This window comes from Chiloscyllium plagiosum, unplaced genomic scaffold (assembly GCF_037043375.1).
Source record: "Chiloscyllium plagiosum isolate Xiang-an unplaced genomic scaffold, Cpla_swu_hap1 HiC_scaffold_14, whole genome shotgun sequence".
In the NCBI taxonomy this organism is placed as follows: Eukaryota; Metazoa; Chordata; class Chondrichthyes; order Orectolobiformes; family Hemiscylliidae; genus Chiloscyllium; species Chiloscyllium plagiosum.
In genome coordinates, this window is record NW_028270152.1 from 39,934,990 (window position 1) to 39,959,578 (window position 24,589).

Here is a 24,589-nt window from a genome sequence, read left to right on the forward strand (position 1 = left end):
GGCTTCCCATTTTCCAGCCGTTCCTTTACCTGCGAACATCTGCCTCCAATCAGCTTTTGACAGTTCTTGCCTAATACCGTCAAAATTGGCCTTTCTCCAATTTAGAACTTCAACTTTTCGATCAGATCTATCCTTTTCCATCATTATTTTAAATCTAATAGAATTATGGTCGCTGGCCCCAAAATGCTCTCCCACTGACACCTCAGTCATCTGCCCTGTCTTATTTCTCAAGAGTAGGTCATATTTTGCACCTTGAACCACCCTCCCATCCTGCCACCGCAGGAATTGCAAAACCTGCACCCACACCTCCTCCCTTTCCACCATCCAAGGCCCCAAAGGAACCTTCCACGTCCAAAGTTTCACCTGCACATCCACCGATGTCATTTATTGGGCGGCACAGTGGCACAGTGTTTCGCATTGCTGCCTCACAGCGCCAGAGACCCGGGTTCAATTCCTGCCTCAGGCAACTGTCTGTGTGCAGTTTGCACATTCTCCCTGTGTCTGCATGGGTTTCCTCTGGGTGCACCAGTTTCCTCCCACAGTCCAAAAATATGCAGATTAGGTGAATTGGCCATGCTAAATTGCCCATAGTGTTTGGTGAAGGGGTAAATGTAGGGGAATGAGTCTGGGTGGGTTGCTCTTCAGAGGGTCGGTGTGGACTTGTTGGTTTGAAGGGCCTGTTTCCACACTGTAAGTAATCTAATCGAATCTTAAAAAAAAATTATTGTTTCCGTTGCTCCCGATGCGGCCTCCTCTACATTGGGGAGACTGGACGCCTCCTCACAGAGCGCTTCAGGTAACATCTCCGGGACACCCGCACCAACCAACCCCACCTCTCCGTGGCCCAACATTTCAACTCCTCCTCCCATTCTGCTGCGGACATGCAGGTCCTGGCCTCCTCCACCGCCACTCCCTCACCACGCGATGCCTGGAGAAAGAATGCCTCATCATCCGCCTCGGAACACTTCGACCGCAAGGCATCAATGTAGACTTCACCAGTTTCCTCATTTCCCCTCCCCCCACTTCACCCCAGTTCCAACCTTCCAGCTCAGCACTGTCCTCATGACCTGTCCTACCTGCCAATGTCCCTTCCCACCTATCCGCTCCACCCTCCTCTCTGACCTATCCCCTCCATCCACACCCCCATTCACCAATTGTACTCTTTGCTACCTTCTCCCCAGCACCCCCCCCGCCCCCTCCCCCCCCAATTTATCTCTCCATCCTGGAGGCTTCCTGCCTTTATTCCTGAGGCCTTTGCCCAAAACGTTGATTTTCCTGCTCCTCGGATACTGCCTGATCTGCTGTGCTTTTCCAGCACCACTCTGATCTAAACTCTGGTTTCCAGCATCTACAGTCCTCACTTTTGCCAAGTTTTGCACCTTCTCTAGTAGGTACGTCCACATAGTAAATCAGAAAATTTTCTTGTATACACTTAACAAATTCCTCTCCATCTAAACCCTTAACACTATGGCAGTCCCATGTTTGGAAAGTTAAAATCCCCTACCATAACCACGATTATTCTTACAGATAGCTGAGATCTCCTTACAAGATTGTTTCTCTGTTTCTCAATTTCCCTCTGACTATTAAGGGGTCTATAATACAATCTCAATAAGGTGATCATCCCTTTCTTATTTCTCAGTTCCACCCAAATAACTTCCCTGGATGTATTTCCGGGAATATCCTCCCTCAGTACAGCTGTAATGCTAATCATCAATTTGCATGCAAGTCCAGACAGGATGAATTAAGAAGGTATTCACCCACTGAGAACTTCACACCAGAACAGGTTTAGTCTAATCAAATATCTCTTCAATCTACAGGAAATGATCAGAAATATTCAAATACACTGTCTTTAAAGAGGCCCATGCAATTTCCTTCCATTTGCAGATCAAACTGCAGGAGTATCAATTACATTGGCAATTACATTGGCAATTACAATCCTGCTGAAATAATTCTTCTGCCTTCCGTTGCTTACAACTGCATAACCAAACGCTGCTCCCACAGTGCACTACTTCCTTCCCCTCTCTCTTTCCGCCCCCCCCCCCCCCCCCCACCAGCTATCAACCGCTTCCAAACCTGACTTTACCCTTCAGTCACCAGGACAGCAGTTTTCCAAACTTCAGGGCACAGCCTCCTTCAATACCATACCTTGCGTCAAAACTGACAGCACTAGACCTGCCCTTGCCCAGCTCATGTCTCAGCCTGTCTCTCCAAGCAATGGGTTCCAGCCTGTGGCCAATACACCAAGCTACGAAGCCCAGCCCAAGTTATAAATGGTGATGGTGGTGATGTTTCCACTGCTGAGCTTTGGCTTGAGCTCAAACTCATCACCATGTTCCACAAAGTGACCTGTGCACCAATATCCCCCAACTCAAGACCTTCAACCTGATCCTCCATTACTTCCTGGACAAACTACATGAGTTAGGCTGGCTCAGAGAAGTGAGCACATAAAATAACAATTTTTACAAAGTATTTCAGGAAAAACCAGAGTCACAAGAATCATACAGCATGGAAACAGACACTTCAGTGCAACTGACCAGATATCGCCCCAAATCCTTCATATACCTATCTAGATGCCTTTTAAATGCTGTAATTGTGTCCACCTCCACCACTTCCTCTGGCAGCTCGTTCCATACATGCACCACCCTCTACGTGAAAAAGTTGCCCTTTAGGTGCCTTTTCTATCTTTCTCCTCACATCTTAAATCTATGCCCTGTAGTTTTGGACTCCCTCATCCTAGGAAAAAAGACTTTGGCTATTCACCCTATCCATTATTTTATAAACCTCACCCTTCAGCCTCTAATACTCCAGAGAAAATAGTCCCAACCTATTCAGTCTCTTCCGATAGATCAAACGCTCCATACCCCGCAGCATCCTTGTGGAAATGTTCATAAAAGATTTACGTTTCACAACATCTCTCCTATAGCAGGGACTTCATGGCTCCAAAACTCAATCACTCTACCAATAAAAGCTAACACACCATACACCCTCTTAACAAACCTATCAACCTGGGTGGCAGCTTTATAAAATTGAGGGGCATAGATAGAATAGGAAGGAACCTTTCTCCTTATTGGAGGGATAAATGATCAGGAGACATAGATTTAAGATAAGGGCAGAAGATTTAGAAGCAATGTGAGGAAAAAAAATTTCTTCTCGAGGGTGGTGGGAATCTGAAACTCACTGCATATAATGATTGTAGAGGCAGAAACCCCTCATAATATTTAAGTACGGAGATGTACACTTGCGATGCCATAGCATGCAAGGCTATGTATAGGCCATTGTAGAAGAATGGGATTGGAGTAGTGAGGTGCTGGTCTTTGACTTGTATGGACCTGATGGGCTGAGGGGCCTTTATCTGTGGTGTAGATCTCCATAACTCTTAACATAGTTAACAAAGTTTGCCACAAGGGAAGAACAGAAAACAGTTTAATTTTCCATCAAATGTCAGGATAGTATAGGTGATCTTTTGAATGTAAGTTCATCGTCTATTGAATATTAATCGTTTTTACCATCTTTAAAATTGATCAGTCAATTTTAATCCAAAATCTTTGCACAAGAGAATTTTTATGCATCAACCAAAGTTCTTGATTTGGGTGAGTGGTGATAATGTAAATTCTAGTGTACATTTCACATATATTATGGAAGTAAACTATAAACTCTCTAGAGTCCCACAGCACGGAGCCAGCCCCTTCAGTCTAACCTGATCCATGCCAACCAAAATGTCCATCCACACTAACGCCACTTCCCTGCACTTAGCCCATATCCTTCTAAACCTCTACCATCTTCTATACTCAGTGCCCTGACTGATGAAGGCCAGTGTGCCACAAGCCTTCTTCACTGCCCTGTCTACCTGTGACTCCACTTAGAGAATCGTACACCTGAACTCCAAGTTCCCTCTGTTCAACTACACTCGTTAAGGCCCTACCATTCACCATGAAACTCCTACCTTGATTTAACTTTCCAAAATGCAAGATCTCACACTTAGCTATATTAAACTCCATTTGCCATTTTTCAGCCCACTTGCCCAGCTGATCAAGGTCCTGCTGCCATTTCTGATAACCTGCCTCATTGTCCACAATACTGACTATATTAGAGTCATCTGCAAACTTATAATCATGCCTCGTACATTCTCATGCAAATCAGTGATTTGGGGAACAAACAGCAATGGGCCCAGCATCATTATAATTCCCCTTTCACTCGCTAAGAATCACCTAAAGATCCAATTGAAGAAAATCAATTTGATTTGCAATGTAGCTTGCTTATACTTTCTAGTAATTATGTACATTCAAATGCAGGGACCTTTCCTGAATAAGAAGGAAGATATCCAGGCTTTGCACCCTTTCTTTATGGCAACATCTTGACCAATCAGAGTCAACTTACTAATTAACCCTTTTCTCAAGCATGATAAATTATTGTTTCTCTTTAAAATTTGAATTCTTACATCTGTCCTCATGAATGCAAGACAAAAATCTTCAACAATATATCTCTCATTTAGCAATATTTGCCCTTTTCTGTCTGTACTTAACAGAACCAAACTGAAGATGGCATAAGGAAAGAGTTGGTAACATTACAAGAAGACAAACACAGTTATGAGACAACAGCCAAAGAGTCCTTGAGGCGGGTCCTTCAGGAGAAAATAGAAGTAGTCCGGAAGCTCTCCGAGGTGGAGGTAATTACATTTCTAAATATTCCCAATAATATGTATGCTAGAGTTACTTTATTCAAAATAAAAACTTTGGTGTGATAACTTAGAATACTGCATCTAGACAAAACATTGTGGATTTGCCTTTCCTATTTTCCGTCGAGAGTTATGAAGGTGTTTTTATGTTTTGTGAGACTATTGGGTTAGAAATATTTTCCCAGAGTAGGAGCTATACAATAAAATGCCTGTCAAAAGTAGCAGGTGCCATGTAAATTAATTTCTCTCAAAGTAATTCAGAAGTTCAGGCAGATGTAATATTTTCTTTGGATTACTGGATCCCATATTTATGAAAAAATGTACTGGTATCTGTAAAATACAGATGATTAAGTATTAGCTTGTGGAAATTCCGTGATATAAATGGTGTTAAATGAAGAATGCTTTCACTGAAAAATTATTTTTATACTAAGTGATTGGTTTTGGAATGTTTTCAAGCGCTACTGAAATCGCGTACTTTGAATTTTGCAGGGTAATTAGAAAGAAATTGGTTGTGTGGATTGTTATGTGGAAATGCCAACATTTCAGCAATAATATATTGTGAGCATTCTTTTTGGGTTAATTCTTTCAGTTTACATTATTTTAAATCTTACGATGGACAATTAACAGCTAAATCTTGACTTTCCCAATGAGTTTAAAAATTGAGAAGATGCTTTTCAGATCTGAAGACATCCCAGAATTAATACATATATTTTAATGTTATAGCGAAGTCTGAGTAACACAGAGGATGAATGCACCCATTTAAAGGAAATGAATGATAGAACACAGGAAGAATTGAGAGAACTGGCCAATAAGTACAATGGAGCTGTGAATGAAATTAAAGAGTTCACTGACAAGTTAAAGGTGAGTTTAAATGAATTGCATTTTAAGTAGACAATGTTTTAAAACTGGCATTTCTTTCATGAGATTGTGGAAAAGGTTTTATTTCTTTCCTTTTTTTTCAGAAGAAAACTCAGACAATTGCAGAATTCAACTTAGTGAGTTTTAGCTTCAAAAAGCCAGTCGAGTTATAAGACCATAAGACATAGGAGCGGAAGTAAGGCCATTCAGCCCATCGAGTCCACTCCACCATTCAATCATGGCTGATGGGCATTTCAACTCCACTTACCCGCATTCTCCCCGTAGCCCTTAATTCTTGTGACATCAAGAATTTATCAATTTCTGCCTTGAAGACATTTAGTTTGTAGTGATTTTAAAGTAATTTATGAAGTAGTTTATTTAGAAGCAACAGTTTTAATAGAATGCACAAGCTAATCACTTTAGTCCCAAACGGCCGCTCTCACATTAGAGAGAGAGATGGCTGGTAGTGGTTTACCTGCGGGTCACCACCCCTCCGGCAAAGGAAGAAATTGAGACGGAGAGCCCTTCATAGTAACCTCAGCTAACTGGTTAGCTAACTGTTGTTTGGACAGATCGTTTGCAATGCAGAGTAATACCAACAGCAAGGGTTCAATTTCCACACTGGCTGATTTTACCTCTTCCCTCATCTAAGGTGTGGTTCCTCACATCTCATAAGAAAGCAGTCTGTAGCCAGGTAAACCTATGATGACTTTGCCTTCCTTATAAACTACCATATATACTCGTGTATAGGTAGAGTTTTGAAGACTTTTTAAAAGCTGAAATTGGGGGTTGACTTATACACGAGGTAGTTTTTGAGGGGACGAAATTCATGCTTAAACCAGAGCCAGATCTCTATATAAAATAACAAACAACAAAATGATAAAGAATTTATAGCCATTGTAGAATATTAATCTACAAAGTAACTGTCTCTATTCTGCCTGCTACAGTAGAACCGTACTGTCATACCATTTTCCGGTTAGCAGTACCTAAAGTGCATGTAGGTGTACACCTGTACAAAAGTTAATAGGCATACCAGCAGGTGGTCAGGTCATATACTGGGGGTGTTTGTACAACACGCAATTCATGAAATAAAAACAAAGGAGTAATAAAAACAAAAAAATATATAATATTGTATTTTAAAAAATGACAGCATGAAACTTAATATACGATAAACACTTTACATCAAAAAACTGATATTCATTTTACAGCAAAAAACTCCTCTCACAGTATACCACAAATATTATGGGATAGCTGCTTAAAACAAAAGTTACCAGTACATGCAAATGCCCATTAGAATCCTTCAAGTTCACTGTCCTCATCAGTTACATAATTGAATAATTCATTACACTCGTCTGGGTCAAACATATCATTATATGGACCATCTTCTTCTGCACTCTGAAAGGGATCATCAATTGATTTGTCATTACTTCAATCTGACCATAAATAGTCATCCTCATTTTTTGAAGGCTTTCACAATTATTTTAGTTTTCATCTCCTTCTCGGACTCAACAATCCATTCACATACAGTTGCAAGTAATGGAGAACGCATGTTGCCACCCTTTGTGAAGCTTTTTTTTAACCTTTCTTGCGTCCAAGTGTCCCATTTCTTCCATACTAAGTCCTTAAAAAGTTTATTGATGTGGGCAGCGCAATGGTTAGCACTGCTGCCTCACAGCGCCAGAGACCCGGGTTCAATTCCCGCCTCAGGCAACTGTCTGTGTGGAGTTTGCGCATTCTCCCTGTGTCTGCGTGGGTTTCCTCCGGGTGCTCCGGTTTCCTCCCATAGTCCAAAAATGTGCAGGGTAGGTGAATTGGCCATGCTAAATTGCCCATAGTGTTCGGTAAAGGGGTAAATGTAGGGGAATGGGTCTGGGTGGGTTGCTCTTCGGAGGGTCGGTGTGGACTTGTTGGGCCGAAGGGCCTGTTTCCACACTGTAAGTAATCTAATCTAATCTAATCTAATCTTATCTAATCGAACATCCAGTGGCTGCACCATGCTCGTAAGGCATACAGGAATCATTGCAGCGTCAGTATTGTTAGCTCAAAATTAATTGACAACACTTTTCACTGAGTGTGATCTGAACATATCCCAAACCAATTAGCTTTTTTTCTTTCTAAGTCCACCTGGTCGTATATTCCCTAATCCAAGTCTTGCAGACATCTTCATCCATCCACCCTTTTCCATGGACGAGGACAGCAGTGCCTTTCGGAAATTTCTGTTTTGGCCGAATTTTCCCCTTAGAAATCACCATAAGCTTTGATTTGGAGATGCCGATGTTGGACTGGGGCGTACAAAGTTAAAAATCTCGCAACACCAGGTTATACTCCAACAGGTTTAATTAGAAGCACTAGCTTTCAGAGCGCTGCTCCTTCATCAGGTGATTGTGGAGTACCTGGCTATAAATTCTGTGTCTTACAATTGTGTACTCCACAATCACCTGATGAAGGGGCAGCGCTGTGAAAGCTAGTGCTTCCAATTAAACCTTTTGGACTATAACCTGGTGTTGTGTGATTTTTAACCATAGGCTTTAACTTTGTTTCACCTGCCATACAACCAAGTACCACAATGAATCAACTCTTTTCATGGCTAGTAGTCTTAACCAAAACTGTTTTAACTCCAATCTTGTCCACAGTTCTGTTCCCTGGCATATCAAAGTTCATTGGGGTTTCGTCCATATTGCCGATGCATGAGAGCCTGTACCCGGTTTTCCTTCCGACTTCTGATCACAGTTGATGGAACCCAATTAACTTGTCATTAAGTTCTGCTGGTAGACGTTGGGCAATCTTGGTTTTCTATTTAAGCACTAAATTGTACCTTTTCATAACCCTGCTGCACCATCGAGTACTGGCTTTGAAATCACTAACCCATTCTTTTCAGCTTCATTTTTGGCATGTATTCTTATATATTGTCTATGCTTCCGTTCTGATGACACTGAATTACCCAGTCAGTAATCTTTTCTTCTACTTGTGGCTACTTGTTCAGCTTTCCTTGGTCGGCACAGCCTTTAACTGTGTGGGTTTTTTCCTCCTATCTCAAACAAGTTTTTCAGTAACACAGAACTCCCTTACAGCTACGCTATTGTTGTTCTCTGCAACTTCAGTAACTTTTAGTTTAAACTGTGCTGTATATTTGTTTTTCGTGATGCCATTTTGTCAGGAAAATTTGGGTGAGTTTTACAATAAGTTCAGAGCACAACTGTACACAACACTTACTTCTAAGAAACTGAGGGAACAGCAGGAAGACAAGGTCCAGGGCAACCATAACGTACCGTAGATATTTGCATGTATATGGTCAGGAAGAAATCCCTATCAAACTAGGGTCAACTTGCACACGAGGTATACGACACATACCAGTTCTGTTGGCCAAAATTATGGGGTCAACTTAAACATGAGATCAATTAGGTGAAAGTGAAGACTGCAATTGCTGGAGATCAGAGTCAAGATTAAAGTGGTGCTGGAAAACCACAGGAGGTCAGACAGCATCCGAGGAGCAGGAAAATCAATGTTTCAAGCATGAGCCCTTCATCAGGAATCTGATCCTGATGATTGATCTCTTTCCTCACTATCTCCCTGGGTCCCACTCTAGATTTGCTAGAGCTGCTCGGGAGCATTTAAACTAGTAAGGTGGGGGGAGGGTGGGTAGGACCCAGGGAGATAGTGAGGAAAGAGATCAATCTGAGACTGGTACAGTTGAGAACAAAAGAGAATCAAACAGTGCAGGCAGGAACAAGGTAGGACTAATAAATTAAATTGCATTTATTTCAATGCAAGGGGCCAGTGGGGAAGGCGGATAAACTCAGGGCATGGTGAGGAACATGGGACTGGTATATCGTAACAATTACAGAAACATGGCTCAGGGATGGACAGTACTGGCAGCTTAATATTCCAGGATACAAATGCTACCGGAAGGATAGAAAGGGAGGCAAGAGAGGAGGGGGAGTCACGTTTTTGATAAGGGATAGCATTACAGCTATGCTGAAGGAGGATATTCCTGGAAATACATCCAGGGAAGTTATTTGGGTGGAACTGAGAAATAAGAAAAGGATGATCACCTTATTGGGATTATATTATCGACCCCCTAATGGTCAGAGGGAAATTGAGAAACAAACTTGTAAGGAGATCTCAGCTATCTGTAAGAATAATAGGGTGGTTATGGTAGAGGATTTTAACTTTCCAAACATGGACTGGGACTGCCAGTGTTTAGATGGAGAGGAATTTGTTAAGTGTGTACAAGAAAATTTTCTGATTCAGTATGTGGATGTACCTGCTAGAGAAGTTGCAAAAATTAACCGACTCTTGGAAAATAAGGCAGGGCAGGTGACTGAGGTGTCAGTGGGGGAACACTTTGGGGCCAGCGACCATAATTCTATTCATTTTAAAATCGTAATGGAAAAAGATAGACCAGATCTAAAAGTTGAAGTTCTAAATTGGAGAAAGGCTAATTTTGACGCTATCTGGCAAGAACTTTCAAAAGCTGATTGGGGGCAGATGTTCGCAGGTAAAGGGATGGCTGGAAAATGGGGAGCCTTCAGAAATGAGATAACGAGAATCCAAAGAAAGTATATTCCTGTTAGGGTGAAAGGGAAGGCTGGTAGGTATAGTAAATGCTGAATGACTAAAGAAATTGAGGGTTTGGTTAAGGAGAAGAAGGAAGCATATGTCAGGTATAGACAGGATAGACCGAGTGAATCCTTAAAAGAGTATAAAGGCAGTAGGAGTATACTCGAGGGGAAAGAAAGGGTCATGAGATAGCTTTGGCAAATAGAGTTCAGGAGAATCCAATGGGATTCTATAAATATATTAAGGACAAAATGATAACTCGGGAGAGAATAGGGCCCCTCAAAGATTAGCAAGGCAGCCTTTGTGTGAAGCCGCAGGAGATGGGGTGGTACTAAACATTTTACATTGGTATTTACTGGTTGAATACTGGCTGAACAGGCTGGAGCTTGAGTGTCGGCGGTTGAGGGGTGACCTTTATAGAGGTTTACAAAATCATGAGGGGCATGGATAGGATAAATAGACAAGGTCTTTTCCATGGGGTGGGGGAGTCCAGAACTAAAGGGCATAGGTTTAGTGTGAGAGAGGAAAGATATAAAAGAGATCTAAGGGGCAACTGTAACAATTGCAACATTTAAAAGGCATTTGGATGGGTATATGAATAGGAAGGGTTGGGAGGGATATGGGCTGGGTGCTGGCAGGTGGAACTAGATTAGTTTGGGATACCTGGTCGGCATGGACGGGTTGGACCAAAGGGTCTGTTTCCATGCTGTATATCTCTATGACTCTAAGAGTTCCTGCCCGAAATGTCGATTTTCCTGCTCCTTGGGTGCTGCCTGCCTGACCTGCTGTGCTTTTCCAGCACCACTCTAATCTTGATTTATACACGAGATCAACGTATACCTTAGAATATACGGTAAACGGAAACTAAGTAGACCAAAGCAGGTGATAGCAGATTTATTAACAGTCTGTTATCTGTTTGTCTGCAGAAGCAGGCTCATTTTGTTTTTGTTTCCTTGCCCTGGCCAAGTTGTCAGGAATTCCTTTCCTTGTTGTCTTATGCCTACTAAGGACTGCCCCATCAATCTTTGAGCACCCATTAATATATTTCATTTCCGAAGGCTGGTTATGTGACCTATATCAATCCTTTGTTTGAGTCATTCTAACCATTCATCAAAGGATAGGTATCCATTATACCTTCTCCTTGTTCCTCATTTGGGCTTTCAGCCTGAAAGGCCAAGATAGAGTATACTTGGAGAAGATATTTCCACAAGTAGGAGAACCTCGGATCCAGGGGCACTCAGAATGAAGGGATAACCCTTTAGAACTGAGTGAAGGGGAATTTCTTCAGCAAGTGAGTGGTGAATCTGTGGAAATCTTTGCTGCAGTAGGCTGTGGGGGCCAAGTCATTGAGTGCATTTAAGATCGAGAAGGTAGGTTCTTGATTAGTAAAGCAATAAACAGTTACAGGAGAAGGTAGGAAAATGGAATTGAGAAACATATCAGCTATGATCCAATGATGTCGACTCTGTGCCGAATGGCCTATTTCTGCTTCTGTATGTTATGGACCTATGATCTAAGAGGTGCACAAGGTGTTGCAAGACTACCAAAAAGCACCACTTTTGTTGCCATTATCTTTGTTTTGTTATGATTGATTGACTCATCGATTTGATTTTTTTTAAACCAGAAAAAAAAACTTTGTTTGGTGGCTTGTTGCTATGCATAGAAATTCCGTAAGAATTTTGTGGGCGGCACGGTGGCACAGTGGTTAGCACTGCTGCCTCACAGCGCCTGAGACCCGGGTTCAATTCCCACCTCAGGCGACTGACTGTGTGGAGTTTGTACGTTCTCCCCGTGTCTGCGTGGGTTTCCTCCGGGTGCTCCGGTTTCCTCCCATAGTCCAAAGATGTGCAGGTCAGGTGAATTGGCCATGCTAAATTGCCCGTAGTGTTAGGTAAGGAGTAAATGTAGGGTTATGGGTGGGTTGCGCTTCGGCGGGTCGGTGTGGACTTGTTGGGCCGAAGGGCCTGTTTCCACACTGTAATGTAATCTAATGTAATCTAATCTAATGTAATCTAATATAAAATTCTATAATGTTCTGATAAAATATGAATTTTTACATGTTTTTCTCTAGAACTTCAAATAACTTGGACTTTGCTCTTTCAATTCAGTACTAAACCCCTTTGAATCAAAAAAAAATTCACATTATTTTAATCTCTGCTTAAAATCTTGGACATGAAACCTTACATCATACAGCAAAAATATATACAAGATGCATTTCTGTCTTTCCACCTAATCCACCACATGACTCTTACTGCACCTTTCTGTCCAATTTATAATAAAAATTTAAAACCTAGCACCTGCATAATTATGCAATTGTCTGTTGCAACTTGATAAACTCTGTTAACATATTTTTAAAAATGATGATATAAGGCTCATGAAAGTGTTTCTGCACATTCTTTAGAGCTGTGTCAGTGTTGGGAAAAGAAATCTTTAACATAAGATATCTTATTGAAGTCCAAAATATACTGTATTAGATTAGATTAGATTCCCTACAGTGTGGAAACAGGCCCTTCGGCCCAACAAGTCCACACCGACCCTCCGAAGAGTAACTCACCCAGACCCATTCCCCTACACTTACCCCTTGACCTAACACTATTTAGCACATATTTGAACTGTGGGAGGAAACCGGAGCACCTGGAGGAAACCCTTGCAGACACGGGGAGAATGTGCAAACACCACACAGACAGTTGCCTGAGGCGGGAATTGAACCTGGGTCTCTGGCGCTTTGAGGCAGCAGTGCTAGCCACTGTGCCGCCCCATGGTATTCTAGATCTCTTGACTTTTTATGGGGTTTCTTTGACATTCTATGATCGTCTAAAATATTTCACTTACTCTCAGTCAAGAAGGGCATTTACACTAAACTCCTGGAAAGAGTATATAGTTGTGAGCAAGTACTGCCTAACCATAGAAAATTGCAGCATTAACTGAACAATACTTTGCACAAAATTGGAATCTCACTTTTTTTTTTCTGCCTGTGAATGATTATCGCTTTTGCAATGACAAACTTGTACTACTCTTTTGTTCTTTACTGGGATGTGAGGGCGTTGCAGGCAAGGGAATGAATTTGCTAAGATTCAGTGGTTAGCACTGCTGCCTCACACGCCAGGGACCCCGGTTTGATTCCCGCCTCGGCGACTGTCTCCCCGTGTCTGCGTGGGTTTCCTCCGAGTGCTCCAGTTTCCTCCCACATTCCAAAGATGTGCAGGTCAGGTGAATTGACCATGCCAGATTGCCCATAGTTTTAGTCAGAGGGAAATGGGTCTAGGTGGGTTGCTCTTCGGAGGTCGGTGTGGATTTGTTGGGTCGAAGGGCCTGTTTCCATACTGGAGGGAATCTAATCTAAGGAAATCTAATCTTACCAGTGTAGCCAACATGTAAGCCAAGATCCACAACAATCTGACTCTTACTTGCCTTCAAAGGCTTGGCAGGCCACTACGGATGAGCAACAAATGCCTGCCTTGCCAGGCACTCCCACATCCCATGAAAGAATAATGAAAAAATATTCAGATTTATTAATTGAAATTAATTTCTACCAGCTGTCTTGGTGGAACCTGTACTGTGTCCCTAGAGCAGTAGCCTTGACATTTGGTATGTTATGACTTTTCTGCTATCATCCTCTTATTTATTCAAAGGTTACTACAAAAAAGGATCAATGATATTTGCACTCATCCGCTAACCTTTGTACATACTTTGTTGTGTGTTATTAAAGTTTCTCAATTAACATTTTTAAAATGTCTTAACGTTTTATCTTTTATTTAAAAAAATCTTAAAACTTAATTCCCATAATACACTGCTCAGAGCAGACAACATTGAGTAGCACTATTGCATTGCAGAAAATTGGAACATCTTTAAGCAAGGTGATTTTTTTTTTAAAAGATTCACTATGTTAGTTTTGTCTCTGAACAGCATGCTGAAGGGAAACAAGAAGAGATTCAGCAGAAGGCCCTATCTGAAAAGAAGGAATTGCAGCACAGAATAGATGAAATGGAAGAGAAGGAACAGTTACTTCAAGCGAGGATTGAAGCCTTACAAGCTGATAATGATTTCACCAATGAACGGCTTACGGCTTTACAAGGTAATAGAACTTGCAGTCCTTCGTTGATTATTGGTGAAAGGGAAACAATGGGTAAAGAGCTTGATAAAATTCCTGAAAGCTAAATTTTAAATCCATCAATATTTTGGGTAGAACATAGGTGTAATTTTTTTTTGTGAGTGATCAACCTATAATGTTCTGATTAATTTCTAACCAAACTTAGCTTAGTTTCTTTCTTCTACTATTCCTCCACCACCACCACCACTACCACCTCCTCTAACTGCCCCCAGCTATTATACTATGTAACTCCAGCAAACTATCAATTTGCCCTTATTATAAAAACAAAATACTCTAGATTGAACTCAGAGTTCTGTAGAAGAATTGGACTGACTCAAAACATTAACTCTGTTTCTCGCTCCACTTCATAGATGCTACCAAGTCTAATGTTTTTTTTGTAATTGTTTTTGCTCTTATTGCTTCTTTCTTTACCTCTTTGGCAAACTTTTATAAATGCCTGACTGCAACGTGTATGTTTCCAGCTTCTAAGTATTCTTTGAATTGCTTTTTCTCCAACAACTAAATTCTGTTCTTTCCTTAACCTCACTACAAGTACTTAAATGCTTTTAGAGTGAGAGAATGGGCAGTTTTATCCAGGATCTTTAATATCACTAACCTCAATTGTTGCAGACCTACAGATATAAAGTTGAAGGCAGTCTTTTTTTAACACAAAGATATGTTGAATATAACATAATTCCATATATTTGGGAGGGATTGGATTCTACTGCATTTGCTTGATGTGTGAAGTAAAATCGCAAAGATACATTGTAAGCTAACTGAGAAGAATATCAGTAGCTTGGAATGAATGGAGTAAAGCCACTGTTAATGAGATCATAGAATAGAATCTCTATAGTGTGGGAGCAGACCATTCAGCCTATCAAGTCCACACTGACCCTCCGACGAGCATCCCACCCAAACCACCCCATCCCCATAACTATACACTTCCTGTGGCTAATCCACCTAACCTATATATCCCTGGAGACTATGGGCAAATTAGCATGGCGAGTCCATCTAACCTGCATATTTTTGGACTGTGGGAGGAAATCCTCACAACTGCCCAAGGATGGAATCGAACCCAGGTCCCTGATGCTGTGAGACAGCAGTGCTAACCACTGAGCTGTCGTGTTGCCCTGTCGAAAAAAATTACAGCATTTGGCCACTAAAATGTAAACAATATCTTTTTTTTTATGTAGCCAGAGTTCTCAAAGGTGAAATGTTCACCCAGCAGTCATTGTGATGTTTTTGTTCTTAGTTATTGTTAATACTGCTAATACTACACAGTTTGCTGCCTCCTTTTCTAGGGAAATTGGCAGTGGACAATAAATGTTGGCCTAACCAGAGATGTCCACATCCTGTGAATAAATTTTTAAAATTCTAGATGTGGAAAATGTGTACAATTACTCAGACTTTGTTGATTTCTGTTTTTCAAGTGTTCAAAACTTCAATATACGTTTTCATCTTTGAATTTATAACTGGAAAAAGAAATCTAAATGCTGCTTTTTCTTTAAATACAGTACGGTTAGAACAACTTCAGGAGAAAAACATCAAGGATCACAATAGTATAGGTGAGTTTAGTATAAATGTTTAAAATATTTCTGGGTAATATCTGAAACTGCAGTACTTAAAAAATCATTGTATCCATATTTGGATCCTTAATTTAGATAACTGAATAAATTTTATATTATTGAATAAATTTTGAGACACACAATACATCAAATATATAATTTGAAAATAGTTTATATCACATCTTTAGTTTTAACCCTCAAGAAAATTTATTCTATGGAGTTGGATTTATTAAAAAAATCACTTTTGAATGATCATTCACATGAAATTTTCTGGTTATTTTCAAATTTGGCATTCATTTTATATGCTGGTACTTGGACAAACTTGATCATTTGTCTAAAATGGACTGCTCCTAAGATTGCATCTAACAGTGCAAGGGCAGATCATTTGGATTTATCCCCTCTGAAAAATTCCTACCAAGGAATCCACCACTGCTGAAGTTAAAACTTTTAGCCTGTTGGGTTAAAATTAGACAATTCAGGAGAATGATTGATTGCAGTTTTCCTCATCTATATGATTCAACCTCGCTTTAAGTGGCTGAATTAACGAAGGAAGGAGATTGGAGGAGAATGGTGTTCTGAATATGTCAAAGGTTTCAGACAAATTAAGAATGAAGAGTGATAGTACATCATTGGCAATGTCAGATAAATTATCTCTGTCATCAGTTAGGCTGTTGAAGGGATTGAAACCTTTTTGAAGAGGTTCATAATTGTAGCTGTAGGAATAATATGCAGTCATTTGGGAGATGCTAACACACTCAAGTACTTGAAAAATGAAGGGGAGATTGGTGATGCAAGAGGAAATGGACACCGAATCCATAGATACATACTCCCTTGTACACCTAATTAAGGATGACCTCAAAACTCTCAGATAAGTTGGTCACAAGTCTATGCCGATTGTCTATAATCAACTCATGCATTTTCATGTGTTTCCATGCTGTACATTCCTATGACTCTATGTGCTCAGTGGCTCTGTCTTGGATGATAGCTTCTGATCTAGTCTCCAGAGCAGATGTTGAACTGCTAAGTACATTGATTCTTGCATTTTCTCTGACCTATGTAATATTGAAATTTGCAGTTTTCTAAACCAAATACACCTGTGGCAAATTATGATAGTCCCACATAAAATTTTCTCTTCCTGTATATTTTTTTAAAAGAAAATCAACAGATCCTCGTGATTATCTACCTTAACACCACTGTTTCTTATGACCTTTTTTGACTTGTCCATTGCACGAAGTTTCTCTCCATTGCTTATATTTTTGATTCCCTTGTACTGTTGCTATTTTGTCCTTTTTAAATTGAATAGAGATGCAAAAAATTAATTTGACAATTTTGCCATTCCCTTAATTCCATATCATTTTCTCACCTGTTCCAATTTTTAGTTATTTGACAATTAACAATTTCTTTATTTTAATGCACATACATGAAAAAAATAACTTGGATATCTCACGATATTTTGTTCACGATTGCATTAATTTTCTTCTATTGCTTCATTGTCTTTGAAGTATTCTTATATTGTTGGATTTCCACGTACCCTTACATTTATGCAAGCATTTAGCTTAATACTGCCCCTTGGCTTGTTTATTGTTCATAGTTGCTTAGCTTCAGAAATTAAACTTTGTCTTTTAATGGCATAAACTGCTTTCATATTGAACCCAATTATTTTGGAATATTTCACGTTGTTTGTTCATTGTTTTACCTATTCACAGATCAGACCAGTTTACTGTGACTAATTTATTTCTTATTACTTTTATATTTTCTCCAACTAATTTTTAAAAAAATGTTGTTTGTGATTCATTACTCTCTCTTTTACAAGCTCAAATCTGGTGGCCACACTTCATAAATCAGACTTAGTTCTGTTTTGGTATTCATCTGAGCATAATTTCTTCTCTTGTTAGTTCTAGAATGGATGATTGTAGTAATTGCCCTGAGTGTGTTGCAAGAAGTCACTGTCTTTACTGTTTGATCTATTCAGGTCCTCCAGTCAATGTGAAAATTGAAATTTTGTATTTGTTTCTGGCATATGCTTCCCTCATTTCCATATTTTATAATTGAACTGTTCAATATCAATCTGGCTGTTTGGCAATCTGTTGTCACCCCCTATTAGTTTTGCTGTTCTTTAATTCTATCCACATCATAGCAGTGGCCATAAAAGATATTCCGTGTTTCTAGACTATGCACATCATAAGTTGATAGTTTGTTACTTGTCACCTTCAAAGTGATAAACTGTTAGGAGATAAGTATTTTTTTGATTAATTTTGATGAAATTATTTATTTACAAATGTTCACATCTACGTAGAGTTTTATTCATCAGAAAAATGCATGTCCAGCATAGGTTTTTGATTAGTAAATAGTAACTGAAATTTAAATAGCACATTTTATTCTTCTTTATGTATGATCCCACATTTTTGTTACTAGTCAAAACACCAACATGCAGTTTGGTGGCCATTAGAGGGTGCTTTTCCACTGGCATATTATTCTATTTCAGTTTTATTTCTTCAACTGAGAAACACTTACTGTTGAATCTGCAATCTTTCTTACCTTGTAAAGCTGAGTAGAGGACTGAAGGTGCTTTAAAAATTTTGTTTTAAAAGGGATTGAAGATGATTTCAGATAAAAATCTTTGTATAACTTTGTTTAGTCAGTGTTCAATTCCCATACTCCCCCAATAAGTGGGAGTCAGGATATAGATAACTGACACGAATCATCCCTGACTTGAAATTAATCTGAAGTACTGAGGTTAATTATGCCCCCCCCACCCCCCAGACTAAAAACAAATTATGCAGAAACCAAGGATCAAACTTGAATTTTTTTTAGATTAGAGAGTTCTTCTTGGTCTCTTGATTTTGTGGCCATCTTGATTCACAGAGATGAAGAGAGAGAACTAAGTGCATCATGAATTTTGACTCTAGTCATATTAAATTGCAAATGTTTTAGTGCAGAGGGAAACCTATTGTTTAAATAATGTCTGTTTTTAAAATGGATGCCTGGTTCAAGTACATATGAAAGTGAATTGAAGGTTTTAGACCATAAGACATAGGAGTAGAAGTAAGGCCATTCAGCCAATCGCGTCCACTCTGCCCATAGCCCTTAATTCCTTGCGAGATCAGGAATTTATCAATCTCTGCCTTGAAAGCAATCTCGGCCTCAAAAGCAACCTCGGCCTCTACTGCGCTCCATGGCAATGAATTCCACAAGCCTACCACACTCTGGCTCAAGAAATGTCTCCCCATTTCCATTCTAAGTTGACCCCCTCTAATTCTAAGACTGTGCCCACGCGTCCTAATCTCCCCACCTAATGGAAACAACTTCCCAGCATCCACTCTTTCTAAGCCTTGCATTATCTTGTAAGTTTCTATTAGATGTCCCCTCAACCTTCTAAACTCTAATGAATACAATCCCAGGATACTCATCGTATGTTAGGCATACCATTCCAGGGATCATCCGTGTGAATCTCCACTGGACATGCTCCAATGCTAATATGGAGAAAGTGAGGACTGCAGATGCTGGAGATCAGGAAGAAGGGCTTATGCCCGAAATGTCGATTCTCCTGCTCCTTGTATGCTGCCTGACCTGCTGCGCTTTTCCAGCAACACATTTTTCAGCTCCAATTCCTCAAGTGTGGGGCCCAAATTGGACACATTATTCTAAATGGGACCTCACTGGAGCTTTTTAAAGTTTCAGAAGCATATCACTGCTTTTATATTCCAACCCTCTTGGGATAAATGACAACATTACATTTGCTTTCTTAATCACGAATTCAACCTGCAAGTTCACCTTTAGAGAATCATGGACTAGCACTCCCAGATTCCTTTGTACTTTGGCTTTATGAATTTTCTCACCGTTTAGGAAATAGTCCACATCTGTATTTTTTTTTCCAAAGTGTAAGACCTCTCATTTGCTCACATTGAATTTCATCAGCCATTTTCTGGACCACTCTCCTAAACTGTCTAAATCTTTCTGCAGCCTCCCCACCTCCTCAGTACTGCCTGCCTGTCCACCTAACTTCTTATCATCGGCAAACTTCGCCAGAATACCACCAGTCCCTTCATCCAGATCATTAATATAAAGTGAACAGCTGTGGTCCCAACATTGCAGGACACCACTTGTCGCCAGCCACCATTCCAAAAAAGAACCTTTTATCCCAACTCTCTGCCTTCAGACAGCCAATCCTCAATCCATGCCAGTAGCTCACCTCGAACGCCATGGACCCTCATCTTACTCAAAAGCCTCCCATGAGGCAACTTATCAAAAGCCTTTTGGAAGTCTAGATAGATAACATCCACTGGGTTTCCCTGGTCTAACCTACTTGTTACCTCTTCAAAGAATTCTAACAGGTTCTTCAGGCACAATCTCCCCTTACTAAATCCATGCTGACTTGTTCTAATCCAACAAGAATTTAGAAATCTCACCCTTAATGATGGATTTTAGAATTTTACCAACAACTGAGGATAGGCTAATCGGTCTATAATTTTCCATCTTTTGTCTTGATCCTTTCTTGAACACAAAGATAACAACAGTTTTACGACTCTATTATGCCACTCCAAACCCTGAATAGTTCAGATTTCCCTTGCATTTAGCATTGTATTAAATTGAAATGTTGAAACAAGTATATCGTGTGAATTCCACGGTGAAGTTATCCACATCTTTTTTTTAAGAGGAAATAATTGCCAACAAAGACTTTTTTGTATTTTGAATGTTTAGTGCAAGTGCTTTGTTGCAACAGGTTTTCCTCCCATCCACTTTCACTATATGTCATTTTAAGGTACTAATATCTATTCGCATGTTAGTTTTTGGAAGAAAGACTTAGCAGAGTTGAAATTTTTTTTGAAACATGATAGTTGATAGCTGTTGTTGAAAGAAACTGTTATACTCCTATTATTTTTACATATTTATTTAGTCATAACAGGTCACATATAAGGGCAGCCATCATTCATTTATTATTCTTAAACAATAGCTCACAATTGTAGTATATAGATTGTTATTTTCATAAATTTATATTTGTTTAAATGGTGTACTCTACTTTGGCATTGTGTATAACATTGGTCTGAAATTTTTGGAAAGGAAAACATTCTTTGGAAATATGTAATTGTTATCAGCCCCATTTGTTCACAGCACTTTTACAGTTCTAATCTCCAGTGATTTCTGTTTCTTTCAGTGCATTAGTTTGTTGCAAAATAAATTGTTTTCAACAACCATTGAGGTTAGCAGTTTGTACAAAAACAGAAATTGCTGGAAAAATTCAGCAGGTCTGGCAGCATCTTTAGCAAGTTTGTAGACGTCTGCACATTTTATTAACATTTTTCTAAGTCGTTACCTCTTTTGCTTTGAAACAAATTGGTCTTCAGTCCACTTAATCCATGTCACTTTCAAATTGATTAAAATTCTAGTATGGGTGAACTGCCTTCGATTCAAAATGAATGGAGTTAAGTGGTAATTGACCTGGAAGAAATTCAATCATTTGTAAGGAGCCATTCGTTACAACTTGATTCCATTATTTCGTATAAATGCACATTGCAGTCTGTTCTGTAGACTGTACCCTACAATGCAAACCCATTTTTTTTCAAATAAAATAAAAAGTCTGGTGCAATTTGAATTTCCATGTCTCTAACGTTATTGTACTAGTAATTTAATGATAAAAACGTAAGCACAATATAACCTACTCTGTGCATTGGTCACTTTGTTGACCTCTACACGTTTTATTTTGATTACAATGATTCAATTCAGTTGGAGCACTTTTCAGGCAATATCATGCTGTCATACTTGCACTTCATATTGATATAAATATCAACAACAATCAAAATGTATATTATAAACCATCTCCAGAAATAGCTACTTTGAACAGACCTGTCTGCATTTCTGTTCTTATTTCTGATCAGCCTGTTGTCAGTGTTTTCTTTCACTTGCACTCTCTCTGCCTCTCTGTGCTCTAGGGAGTTTGTGCGTGGATAATTCAATATTTCAAGCAAACAACAAGTGTATTTCAGTCAGCTTGAGAAAGATGTGATATCAAAGAAGGAGCAAAAAAAAATTTTAGCCATCATGGACATGTTGAGCAAGGCAGAGACTGAAAGTTATGGAAACTTAGTTTGAAGTGAAAGTAGTTAATGCAAGTACTGCAATGCAGATGGTTTTTTTTCTGGGCATTTTGTGGCATCTGTAATCTTTGCACTTTAGTCGATGTTTAATGAAGAAAGGTGTTTGTTATCTTCTTTGAAACTAAATCCTATGATTTGCATTATGATATACTGAAATGTGGCATTCGTTTAGTTACCTAAATTATCGTTTGTTTCATGTTTTCAATATTGTAAAACAAACATTCAATCACTAGAACTAAAGTTAATTTTTTGTTTTGGTAACAATAGGAATCCAAGTTGATGACTTGTTACCTAAAATTAATGGAAGCACAGATAAAGGTAGTGTACCGATGCAACATTTCAAAAGCTATGAATTTAAGCTGTCAAATTTATTGATTTAATTTCTGTGCACTACATCTTGCTATTAATATGAATAAAATATATTTTTTAAACTTCCCCTCCCCCCCTTATTGGGGGGAGGAGTAATTATGTTACAGAATGAAACATTTTCCAGTTTCAGAAATCCATTGTCTGCTTCAAGCACAAGTTAGGTATAAAGTGATCATCTGCAACATTAAACTCTGTCATCAATGTTGCTGTACAACCAAACCCCAGAAGAACATCGCCCCACAAAAACAGCCATCTTCTGCATCAACCTTGCCATCTTTTAGTAGGCAGACGTTGGATTGAAATTTTCATATCAGTTTTGCATAACGTTCTTCCAAAAAATGCATTTTCCTCCCAATATGGCCAAGATTTAAATTCAGGACTCCAATTTTAGAAGCACCAAGGTAGCTAAGACAGATCCTTTTCAGCATCCACATTTATTAATTATATATAGTGCTGTCATGGATATTGAAACTATTCATTTCTATATTAATGAGTATCATAGTTGGATGAATCTTTTTCAAGTATTGTGAAAATTAAAATGTTGCTAGTTTGCAACCATTTTTTGGATTCCTACAAAAAGCTATTTGGGGGTGGGTGGGAGAGAGAGATGTGAGAGAGGGCAGCAGAATTAAGAGAGAGAATGTAGTTTAAAATCAAAATAGCTGTTTTTTAAGATAAAGAATGCTGATTCTCCAGCTCATTTTACTTGATCAATTACAGATCAAATGTCTGAAATTTAGTGTGGTATGTAAGTTCCAGTTTTATGAATTTTGTTGGACAAAATAAAATATCCATCTGCATTATTAATTCCATGGATTACGTTTTGAAGCTAGTAACTCAAGTGTTCCAAGCAGGAATCTAACTAAAACAAATACTTAATTCAAGATTCTTTCTTTCTAATAGAGCACTTTCTATTAAAGAGTGGAGGGGACTGCTCTGAGCTATTCCAACAGTTCATTGAGTGCAAGAGTGAGTACACTGTATAATTTACACTGTCTAAGAGACACATAGGATGTTGAAAAACTTGTTCAGCATCATTAAGAACAGGGTAATATTCTACAGTTTTAGCTGCAAATCAAGAGATCAGAATAAATAGAAAAAAAGGAAGTCTTGTGTATGATTTGAGTCAGATTAATTATTTTTAATTGCAAAGTAAAATTCCAAATTTTGAGAAAGAAAGTTGGGTTTGTCTGTTGTCCTTTTCAAAATGTAGCCGTTGGAAGTTAAGTGTGCATTGTTATGAATTAAATGTTGTAATCAAGAAAGAGAGAACTTGGTCAATTTATAAGTGTAGTTGCTGGTTTCTTCCTTTAAACCTGTGTTTTCAAATTCTATTAAGTAGTGCTTGCACTTGAAATTCTTATTGATTATGTTGTGTTACAAATATTTTTTTCGTGTGACATTGCATTTTCTTATGCTAAATAAAAACGTAGCGTGTTTTATTTTTCAGTACTTTGTAAAAGTGTGCTTTTTGTTAAACTGTGATAGTTGTGGCTACAGTGTAGTGTCTTTATCAGTCAGTAAATTAATGAATCAATGAACCACTTTAAATTAATTTACCATTGTGCATTGCCTAAATTGTTCTTATGGTCATGTTTTTCTCACTTCCTTTGTCTTCTCTTGATCCCCAAACATATGAATATTTGACATTTTGTGATGATGAATTCCATATTCTAATTGCCCTCTGTGTAAAATAATTCATGCTAACTGAATTTTTAATTATTTTTGCAGGTTAGTTATGGACTGTTGTTAATATTTGAAAATTGTCTGTCTCTGTCTTCCTCATTTAAAGGGCATTGCAATCTTAAAGGCTTTTATAAGGCCACCACTTTAACCTTGTCAACTGAGGTGAAAATAATTTCTAACTTCTGGAGCATTTTTTCATAACTTTCACCCCTTATTCCATGAAACACACAGGGGAATCAAGTCTGTTTTTTTAAAAAACAATTTCCTGTAATGAAGTGCCTAAAACATAACACAGTACTCTAATTACCGTTTGAATACCTTCTTACATCTATTTTATACCCTCCAAATATGAACCAGAGATTTTATTTGCTTCTGTTACGAGCTTATCTACATGTGCAGCTGTCTTGATGATTTCTAGCTGCACACAAGAACCCTTTGCATCTGTAGGCTAGCATTCCTTCCCCAAATTCTTCTTTTCAAAGTTTATTTCAATTATTTTTACACTGAATTGCATCTATCAACTTATCAGCTCATCCACCTTGTAACATTACGCTGTTATATGCGATATTAACAAATTTAACATTGTTCCCTTAATCGTAAAATCCAGGTAACATACTTATATAGTAGATTAGATAGATTTGATCATAGCCTACTACATTGGCTGCAACAGCCTGACATTGTCCATGAGTAT

The 24,589-nt window shown here is 38.8% G+C and overlaps 1 protein-coding gene across 22 annotated transcripts in view; it reads left to right on the forward strand.

Moving 5' to 3' along the window:
- Positions 1-24,589, forward strand: part of slmapa (sarcolemma associated protein a) — a 258,658-nt gene that overhangs the window by 109,748 nt on the left and 124,321 nt on the right. For 10 of the 22 annotated variants that reach the window (XM_087994334.1, XM_087994332.1, XM_043708129.2 and 7 more), the window contains exons 8-13: positions 4,526-4,666; positions 5,399-5,536; positions 14,000-14,168; positions 15,698-15,748; positions 22,111-22,161; positions 23,116-23,181. In XM_087994334.1, coding sequence (XP_087850460.1) covers positions 4,526-4,666; positions 5,399-5,536; positions 14,000-14,168; positions 15,698-15,748; positions 22,111-22,161; positions 23,116-23,181 — 616 coding nt within the window. The remainder of the gene's footprint in view (positions 1-4,525; positions 4,667-5,398; positions 5,537-13,999; positions 14,169-15,697; positions 15,749-22,110; positions 22,162-23,115; positions 23,182-24,589) is intronic. The other 12 variants (XM_043708146.2, XM_043708154.2, XM_043708149.2 and 9 more) reach the window with 3 other exon arrangements.